This window comes from Cyprinodon variegatus, unplaced genomic scaffold (genome assembly GCF_000732505.1).
Source record: "Cyprinodon variegatus isolate N-32 unplaced genomic scaffold, C_variegatus-1.0 Scaffold326, whole genome shotgun sequence".
NCBI classification, from domain to species: Eukaryota; Metazoa; Chordata; class Actinopteri; order Cyprinodontiformes; family Cyprinodontidae; genus Cyprinodon; species Cyprinodon variegatus.
Window position 1 is genome coordinate 878,646 of NW_015150779.1, and position 10,735 is coordinate 889,380.

General features: G+C 35.9%; 2 protein-coding genes across 2 annotated transcripts in view; one reads left to right on the plus strand and one right to left on the minus strand.

Moving 5' to 3' along the window:
- Positions 1-4,464, minus strand: part of LOC107091121 (PRELI domain-containing protein 1, mitochondrial-like) — a 12,417-nt gene extending 7,953 nt beyond the window's left edge. The window contains exons 1-4 of the mRNA XM_015384874.1: positions 4,327-4,464; positions 3,375-3,581; positions 1,159-1,384; positions 933-1,046 (exon numbers count right to left, since the gene is read on the minus strand). Of these exons, the coding sequence (XP_015240360.1) occupies positions 933-1,046; positions 1,159-1,384; positions 3,375-3,466 (432 nt within the window). The 5' untranslated portion in view covers positions 3,467-3,581; positions 4,327-4,464. The remainder of the gene's footprint in view (positions 1-932; positions 1,047-1,158; positions 1,385-3,374; positions 3,582-4,326) is intronic.
- Positions 4,465-7,643: 3,179 nt separating this feature from the next.
- Positions 7,644-10,735, plus strand: part of ndufb6 (NADH:ubiquinone oxidoreductase subunit B6) — a 4,480-nt gene continuing 1,388 nt past the window's right edge. The window contains exons 1-2 of the mRNA XM_015384881.1: positions 7,644-7,911; positions 10,197-10,289. Coding sequence (XP_015240367.1) covers positions 7,732-7,911; positions 10,197-10,289 — 273 coding nt within the window. The 5' untranslated portion in view covers positions 7,644-7,731. The remainder of the gene's footprint in view (positions 7,912-10,196; positions 10,290-10,735) is intronic.

Genomic DNA, 10,735 nt, shown 5'->3' on the forward strand with positions numbered 1-10,735 from the left:
TTTGACTGTATGATCTGGTGAACTGTAAAGTGCCTTGAGATGACATGTGTTGTGAATTGGCGCTATAGAAATAAACTGAATTGAATTGGGGTCACCTATTTTTATTCACCACTAGCTATACAACTATATAACTAGCTATATAAAGCTAAACAAGCGTGTTTTTAAATAATATGTACGTATTGAATGTCCCACATTCACAATTCAGTGACCCACAACAAGCTGATCTGCGTAAAGATGACACACACCCATGGGAAAAAACTGAAAAACAACAGAGTGAATGGTTAGTGCTTCATTAAAGCAGGTTTGTAGAGTTAAAATGATCATTTGTGCTATTTTTGTTTCTGAGGAATTACATATTTTTAGATCCTCCAGAGATCAACCATCTCTGCCATTAATCTCTGGATTGAACCAAAGCATTTTATTATTTTAGTGCTCAGTTAGTGCAGATGTGCAAAGCTGTACTGCTTTTGTTTTTTTAAAATATCGTTTTTAATTTCAGTCGATGTCATCATTGCTTGGTGACTAAATTGTGCATGTGGGACATTCAATGTTCAGGTGTAGAGCACATTATGCTCGTTTAGCATTATATAAGCTTGTGGCGAATGAAAATAGGGGACTCCAATGCACCCGTGGAGCATAATATACGCCCATGTTTCGTTTTTGCAGTAATCCTGACACCATATTTACCCCGACCTCTCTGCTGTGCGCCTTGGTTTTTCAGGATGCTGATGTGTCATTAATGTTCTCCAACAAACTAAAACCAATGAACTTAAACAGTGACAAAATTCCATTTTTTTAAGGAACTCTTTCATCTAAACAGAACTCATAATAGCCCCTGTATACACAGAACACAATGGTTAAAAAAGGCGCATCTAGACAAGGATTGTGCTGGTTATTCAGGTACAGCTGTAGCAACCTGAAGAGAAACGCACCTGAATGGGTTTAGAGAAGCCAAAAATGCCTGAAGATATCCACGCCTCACGTTTTAGTAGTGTGGTTGATGGCTGCTCCAACGAGTCTTGGAAAACACAACGCTCCTCCACAGACTAAAGGAAAGGAAACATTTATTGGATGAAACTTTCGTTAACACTGGGTTTCTAAACAATTTCTAAATCTAAAGGGCATTTTTCTTTGCTTTTACATGGAATGAGGCCTCACCATGAGAGTGGTGTGATTCAGGTTCCAGGTGTAGGTGGTTAAGCTTCTGTTGACGGGGTCCACGATGGAGTCCTCCACGATGTAAACGCAGCGAGACATTCCAACAGGGAAGAACCTCTCCGCCCAACGAGGCAGCCGATTGGTCTTCATCAGCAGGCGTCTGGAGAGGAGGCGGTGGTCCGTGGTCACCTCCCGGTACACAACGTCCTCGGTAAGGACATGGGTGCTGGGAGACAGAGACACGTTAACTATGGCTGCTTAGATTGACTTCAAACTGATCAGACAAATAGGTGAGAAAATTAATAAAATTATACATTTTTGGTATTATATTTTTCTATAATAATTCAAATTATGTTTTTCAGATTTAGAATTGTATATATGTGTATGTATACACATATACATATATAAATATATATATAAAAACATGATGATATGCATTTTTCTGAATAGACCTAACAGGGCTGATCATAAAATATTTCTGTGAAGTCAAAAACTCTGGTAAAAAAGGGCAGAACAGTTTCAACTAAAAATACATCTTGGAAATAGTTTAAATCATGGTACAATATCCAACACAAAGCAGAGGTTTTCATTTGGGCTGCGACTAACGATTATTTTGAAAATCGATCCATCTGTCATTTTCTCGATTAGTAATCAGATAGCCAAAGGGTCCTTAAATAAGATTTTTCGCTAAATGAAACCAGGTGAAACTAAAACTTTTCCGCTTGAGGAGTTTTGAATAGAGCATACTGACAGAGGGCATATTGGGGAGTGGCTGCAGTTTTTTTTATCTTAAATGCAAAATGTCTACATATTTCTTTGCCATTTTGATACAATTACTGATCTAAGTTGGTCACTCTGTCAGCTAAAGGCATATTTTACAGTTTCTATACTCCAGTTAATGATTAATGGAGTACTAAATTAGTTGACAACTATTTCAGTAATTGATTAATCCGTATAACTGTTTCAGCCCTAGTTTTCATTCAGAGTTTACCAAGGCTTAGTAACGGGGACAATTCTTCTTTTGCACGTTATTTCTATTCACACAGTTTTTTAAACAGCAACAGTCAACACTGAAGAATCTTATTTTTAACTTGGGTTGTTAATATAAAGACAGGTATGAGTTACGTGTAAACACTATTACAATGTAAAGTAAATCAATGTCTAATGCGAAAAATTGCGCAACTCAAGCTACAGTATAAATATTTATAATCATAGCTTCTCATATAACGTATTTGAAACTCTGTGGATCACAAGACAAACAATAATAACACATTTTTCATTCTCAGGAAAAAAATAAAAGTGCAACAAGACCAGTTAATGCAACCATCAGTGCAAGTTAAACACACAGCAGTTTCAGGACACGGCGGCTTCTTAACAGTTGCACATTTTTTGGATTAGTTTCAATACTGAACTGAAAGATAAAAAAAAAAAAAAACTCTCAGACTGATTGGTTATCAGTTTGGAGAAATGTTTGCATACTGCTTCAGTTGTTCTCACTCTTAGTGTTTCAAAGGTGACCCAGTCTGAACTTAATAAGTGGAAATAAAAAAAAGTGGCTTGTGAGAAGGTTAAGATTGAAAAATCTGATGCTTTTAGTCTGTTTAGATTGTTTGCATCATTTATTTTGCCTGCATTTTTTATATTTCTATAGTATCTCCAATCCAGCCTTAGATTTGGAAAATGCTAAAAAACCTTTAATATTCTCATTTTGAGAGAAAGAACCAAAACAGCTAATCTACCATCTGACCACCTAAAAACAATAAACATGGTTTTACTTCTCTTCACACCTATTTTTCAGTTCTCTATTTGCATCAAGACTGAGTTCCTTATGCTTGTTTTCTGAAGTCATCAGTTATTCTCAGCGTGAATTTGAAATGCATCTTTATTTATTTTATTATTATTATAACATTTAACCCATGTTTGGCACCTTGTGTGCATTAAATGATATTCAAAGTGTTTAATATTTAAAGTTAGTGAACACAATAAGTTTTATTACCATTTGCTGTGAACTGTATGAGGGTGTTAAGCCTAATAATCAGTTTACTTGATGAGTAATTTGGGCAGGCTTGCATGCATCTTAAAGAATTTGTTTAATTTCAAACAAAAAGTGAATATTTGATCTACAATAGCGGTCATGACTAAAGAAGCAAACTATTTCTTTTTCTCTCAATGCTCGATTTTTTTCACTTACACAATAAATAGAGCAGCTTCATTACCTGAAAGGATTCGGGTATCTCTGCCAAAAAGCAGAGACAACATGGTCCCAGGTGCTTTTGATGTCTGTGGAGTTACAAAAATATTTGACCATATTTCTGCCACTTCGGTGAAAGATGATTTGAATCCTGACACCTGAGGTCCCTTTGTGTGATTTTGCAAAATAACGAGAAGCTGGAAAATGACTCCATCCAAATACTGGGACTGTCCTGAAAATGAGTGGGAAAAATATATGAAATTCAATATCAGAGCAGCAAAAATACATCAGATTCACCTTTGAGACAAAAGTTAAAGTCAAACACAAAATGCATCCTAAAAGAAAACACCAAGCAAATCATAAAGACACAAGATCCAGTGTTTCTGGATTAAAAATAACAACCTGTCAGAAGGTATTTACCAAACCCAATAATTCTCAAGTACATATTCTAATCTAAAAAAACAAAAAAGAAGCTTGGAAAGATAAAACAGTGTAATTAATCTATAAAATGTGAATAAACTTCATGATTTGAATTCCTGAAATGACAAATATCTAACAATCTCTTACTTTCTTGAGATGTTATTGGATAACTTAAGCCAGTCTGAGCTATATTACACCAATATTTGATCATTTATCATAATTATTTCACTTGAATCATTTATATATTTAAGAGAAACTGAAGTAACGGTTAAAATGGTCACAGGTTCTCACTTTATCACCCCCAGCTCACATGACACATCCATAGCGACTTCTAAAAATGACCTGATATAATCAACCAAAAACGAGCCTAAACGCTACAGAAAAGTTAACAGTAATGACCAGGTTCAGTTGTCATCTATTAATTCATCTTTGGCTCTTCTAATCACAACAAATGATTATAGACCAACCTAACAGATCGAGACCAAGGTTAATAAATAACCCAGCTTGGCTAGCCTAAAACCCCGACTGAACAAGCACCGGAAATCAGAAACTCTTACCTTTATGAAGTGCTAAATAAAAGCTACGTCGACTGACATTAATAAATTATATTTTTATAGCTTCAGGCCCCAAAATACGAAAACATTAGCTAATCAAAAGACATGATGCTAGTAGTGACTGAGAGGATAGACGTCATAGGGTCGTCGAAATAATACTATTTCCGGTTATTATTCAAAATAAAAGAACCTTTCTTTTATTTTCAAAATAAAATAACCTTTCTTTTATTTTGTTTTATTTTTTTATGACAGATGGGAAAACCTCTCCATTCAATATAACCCTAACCCTGCAAATTAATTAACAGATATTTATTTCAGCACACATACACTGCATAAAAGCAAGACATTGCCCTAATGTCTGACACTGACTCAGAAACTGGAATTGACTTGAGACAGGTCATACCGTTTTTTTTTATTATTAAAAGAACGAGAGAGAGAGAGAGAAAGACAGAATATAATTTATTAAATGATTTCAAAGATGTTATACAGTAGTGACTAAATATTATAAGCATACCACCAAATTTGTTACACACTCGCTTAACAGCCCAGGTGTTTTAGAGTGACTATAATTAAGTCCTGATCTGTGGATTACACTTTTTTTCATATTCCCACCTGCACTTTTTTTCCACTAATTGAAATGTCTATAAATACACATTAACATCAATTCAACACACTGTAGTAAACAAATCAGTGAAGGCAAAAAATGTATTTCAGTCTTCAATGCATTCAGTTACACACCGGTGCTTTTTCAAGCACTGTTTCATTCACAACACCTGCCCCATCAATGAAGAATCAGAATCAGAAATACTTTAATCATCCCAGGGTGAAATTACTTTTGTTACATTACTCCATCTGTAATAGAGTGACTATAGGACCAATTTGAAATAACACAATGTCATACAATATATATAACTTGGGGGTCCCCGCTCCATCCCGCCATCAGTTTAGGGGTCCTTGGCCTGGAAAACGTTGAAGACCCCTGTCCCAGACATTTAATCAAATCATAAAATTTGAAGTGCACTTTGACTTTAAATGGCATATTTTAAGGCGGAATATGGGAAGAGGCTGGAAAGCAAACTTCAGAAAAACAAAACTTGAGATATGTGGTCAGGGATGAAGATCACAGACTTGAAGCAGAAGGTTGATCAGACAGATGAAAGTCTGGACAGAGCCAATGAAATGAGCACCTTCTTCTACAGGTTCAGTTCTAGAACAAGCTCAGCATCCCTTTCTCTTGTTCACAGACACATGGACATCTTGCCCTGCTCTGGCATTGACTCTCCTGCTTCTATTAGTTTGTTGTCAGCCAAATCAGAAGATGGTGCTGCTTCCTCTGCATTTCGCCTTTGTCTGTAGAAGTCAAGTAAAGAGGCAGCTGAGACTGGATCATAATAAGTTACGATTTTAAATCCTGTAGGCAAGAGCAGCTCTGTGGGATTCAAAAGCACCACTTTAACCATAGCCTCACCCAGGAGAGAGTTCCAGTGATGTAGAAGACCTCCTGCCTTCTTCCAGTTCCCAAGAATAAGCCAACAGTAGACTTGTAATTTACCAGCATGAAGGACATGCATGGACTTCTGTTGGTTCACCCCAGCAAGCAAACAAGCAGCTATCAGAACTCCCTTCTGTTTGCTTGTCGCCATAGAGCTGGTGTTGAAGATGCCATCATACACCTGCCTTAACAATCCCACTATCATTTAGACAAGGCAGAAAGCACTGCAGTGATTATGTTCTTTGATTTCTCCAATGCATTTAATATAATTCAGCCCGACATACTTTCTGAGAAACTCCAGAAGACTCAGATGGAGGCATCAGCAATCACCTGGATCAAAGACTGCCTGTCAAACAAACCACAGTTTATTAGACTGAAATGTCAGCGGTCTAACCAAGTAGTCAGATATACATGATCACCACTGGGGACAATATGCTGACCATACCTTTAAACTCTGTACACCACTGCCTTTCAGGACCAGACAGAGTCCTGTCATCTGCAGAAATACTCGGATGACTGTGCAGTCATGGGGTGCATCAAAGATGGTCAAGAAGCTGAGTACAGTGAGCCGATTTATGGCTGGTGTGAAAATAATCCTCTGACCCTGAATGTGAACCAAACAAGGGAGAGGATTGTAGATTTCAGAAGAGACCGAATCAAGCTGGATTCTCTTACTGAGGACCATCTCCAGTAAGAGGTTTCACCAACTATGTATGGGGTGGGGGGGGGGGGGGGGGATCTTTGTCTCTCTCTCAAACAAACACTTTTCTAGGTTTTAGAAAATATTAAGAATTTTTTTCCATATTTAACTTTATCTTATTTTCTAATGAAATATTTTGAATTAGGGACCGAGGTTTAGTTGTGAAGGTTCCAACCTGTGGATGCTCGTGAACAGATGGAATACTTAAGTTGTTTGCTTCATAGACATTGCTTTTTATACATTTTTTTATGTTGACATCTAGCAATTAATCATTTATTGGGCAAGTTACTGTTTTTAATCACTTACATTCCCCTAAAAATGGAGTCCCCCCCATCCCTCAATGAAGTCTAAAAGCCCAAGATCTATATCCAGCCATTCAGCAAAGATACTGCAACATGGCTGTACATCTTATTTTGGCATTTGCCCAATTAGATGAGCGCTTTAATGATATATTACCTACTGTTAATAAGGTTGAAATAAAACATTAAGTCAAGAAAAAAAGGTAAACAGCCAATTGAAAAGATAAAAGGTAAGTAAAAAAGTTAATAAACCTAGTTAAGAAATCTATTTAGGTTTATAAACAAAAAAATGTAAGTGCCAGTATCAGCATTATGCTGCTTTATGCATGGCTCGAAGGTTATGTTGTACCAACAAAAAAACGTGTTTCTTTCACTCTCAGTGTTTTCCATGAATTTCTCATAGAAGCACTTTTATTATTTTTCTTAATATATTCGGGCAAGTTTGCATTTCTTGTTATTACATTGACATTCATTTCTGCAATCAACATATTTTTTGAGTGTTACAAAAGTAATGAGGTCTTGTCCTCGATTCCAATAACACTACTGGCTACTGCTTTAATTTTCAAAGTATTTACTGAGTGGGTTAAAAAGAAAAAAAAAGTTAAAACTAAAAAACAGTGCAGGAGTTACAAACACCTTGAAGCAATCAAAGAATAAATGTTTTTATTGTTTTGATCCCTTTTAATGTTGGTGTATTTAGGTGAAAACAGATGCTTCTACTATGCCATCCTGTATCCCACCCATAACATCATCGTTACCTCTCACTGTCCAGTAGGTGTCGCTCTCAGATTTGTCACACCATTCATTTTCTCTCCGTTGCCTTCTTGTGCTACTTCCGGTTCCCCCTGGCCTGCTAAGGGAAGTGTCCTCCATGGTGTCATTGTAGGATTGTTGAGGTTGAACGTTTAGGAACAAAAATGTCTGGCTACACACCAGACGAGAAGCTGCGCTTCGACCAGCTAGTGAAGCTCCGGAGGCAGTGGCTGAAGGACCAGGAGCTCAGTCCCAGAGAGCCCGTGCTTCAGGCTAAACCTCCCGGGGCGGTCGCTAAGTTCTGGGCCGGGTTTCTGGAGCCCAAGAGCTTGTGGAGGCTTTATGTGAGTCCAGACGAAAACACTTTATTATTATGTTATAGGTTATCGGAACTTTGAAGTATTTGTAAAGAGATACATATAGGTAATTAAATAATTTTCGGCCATTTTGAAATATTTAGGTAAATACATTCATACAAACACATTCGGGTATTTTGTAATATTGTCACATCGTCACTCTTTTATCAGTTTCCTAAATTTTATTTTATTAAATTATGAGCATTTCTAATCTTGTATTTCCAGCACCCATCCTCTCTTTGAAACTCTCTGAGATCAAAGGCAAAATATGTCATTAAAAATAAAATCCCCTTTTGCAGAATATTACAAATTATGTGCAGGTTATGTTACATTAACAGGTACATTTAATACATTTCTATTGTTAATCAGGTTTATTGGCGTCATGCTACAAAATATAACCTTCTTTGCTCTATAAAAGCTCCGTAGGAACATTTTGAATGGTTAAATTAAATCATTATTTCATGGTTTTATCCAAATGTAACACTTAATCATTATTTGATGTTTTCTACTTCAAGTATAGAAAACCTCTAGTGTGTAAACTGCCAACCAGGACCTTTCTCTGTACTTCAGAAATCTGGTAAATTTAGGAATAGAATAGACAATCCCTTTATTGTTCCACAATGAGGAAATTGTGGTGAATTGTCCTTGAAAATTTAGACAAGTTATAATTACCTTCCACATACAGACAACATAAAATTTCATAGAAACAGTGTGCTATATATATCGAGATACAAATGCGGCTCACATCCTAAAGCAAAGTTGTTGTCCCTCCTGGAAATGGAAGAAAGGGGGGAAGTGAGGAGGCAGCTGGTCAAAAGAACTGCAACTTCCTGCAAAAAACTGTCACAGTTTTAGTTTTCTCACTAATGCAAGTTTGAAAAAAATGAAGGCTCCATGCCCTAACTGCAAGAAAGTACACATCTTGTGACTAAAAAAGAGCAGTTTTCTCCTAGCCACTTTGATTAATTGTTAACTGGAGTATAGAGACTCTAAAGCAGCTAACCCTAGCTGACACAGTACTTCACTTATAACAGTAATTATACAAAAATTATACAAAAATATTTTGCATTTAAGATGGCAAAAACTACTTTGTTTGTCAATATGATCTATCCAGAATTCCTCAAGGGGAAAAGTTGCAGTTTGACCTGAAAAATTCTCTTGTTTTGGAACATTTGCTATCCAGTTATTGATCAAAAAAATAAAGAACAGATTAAACGATTAGTGAATTATCATTAGTTGCATCCCTTGTTTTGGGATTCTCTTCTTTGGAGCAATAAATTAAACCTGGAACTTTTTGGCACTGTGTCTCTGCAGTTGATTTGGAGGAGGATGATTGAAGCAAAAAGTAAAAAGTACACCATGCCCACAGTGAGGCATGGTAGTGACTCAATTATGCTCTGGGCTGCTTTGCTTCCTGTGATTCTAGAAACCTGCAGCTTGAAGGGGGAAAGATCGAGTCTCTCAAGGTTTAAAGATCGATTCATGAAGATTTTTTAAAACTGACACTGATTAATTTTACGTCTGTCTATCCGACCCCAGATATGGTTGTTGATAATTTTGGAGAGGTCATTGCCTTTCCCTCCCCCATTTACAAGATAAAAATGAAACAATGCTACACAAGTCTAAATTTGAACAAAAGAACATATTTCTTAACAAGTCAAAAAAAACAAAAAACTAAAAAATGTATTTCCTACTGTGAAGGCTGCATTGCCTGTGCACAGAAATAAGAAATAAGCTGTTGGATAGTCCTGTCAGAATGGACTCTGTAAAACCAAGGTTTTAAGGTCATGATTTAAAGTCTGGAGTAAAACATCTACATTCTTGTAGATCAAATTAAAACGGTAATATTGAATTGAAAAAAATCTACTTTGAATTTTGGCAAATTCATTCAACCCTGTCTGGACAATAAATGGATTCTAAGCTAAGGTCAAACAAGGTCTGGTTGCCTGACCTAAACTGTACAAAAACACTAGTGATATTTGAGAAATTTGGACTGAATTTAAATATAAAACACTGACTACCTTCAGGCTTCAGCAGTGTGATGTGTTTCCTTAAGGAATGTTGGTAGTATTCTCACAGAAGGTACTTGTAATGTTAATGGTGTTAAACAGATAAAATCTTAATATAAAAGAAGCTCTCAATATTGAAATAGTTTTACCTTCTACATATCAAATGCCCACTGGGGGTATAAAACCTCAGGTTAAAAGAAAATAAGTAATCATAAGTTCTGAACGGATTTGATCATATTTCTGTGTTGTTGTTTTTTTTTGCAGACCTACAAAGCGTATAAAGGTGGAGTTTTCACTTTGACACGGCTGCTGATTCCTGCCTGGATTGTTCACTACTGTGTGAAATATCATATTGCTGTAAGTTTATAGATATTGTTACATCTCTGCTTATTTTATTTTTTTTAATTGTTTCTTATTTGAACATGCATGTAGGGAGAGAGCAAATTCTCCTTCCAGTGAATTAAATATTGCTTTTAGGCATGCAGAAAAATATATATACCTTCAAAATGGTCAAATTTGAGAAAAATAACAATCTGGGATTGTAATATATAATGACATGGTTTGGTCACATGCTCTTTTCTTACTGGTTATTTATTACTGGAAACTCAAACTGATGTAAATAATGATCTGAAGAATCATTTCTTAGAGCAGCACACAAAAAACCCACAAAAAACTGCTGTGTTTTTGTTTTTGTGTAAAAAAAAAAAAAAAAAACTATATTCCACATATTATCTATCTATCTATCTATCTATCTATCTATCTATCTATCTATCTATCTATCTATCTATCTATCTATCTATCTA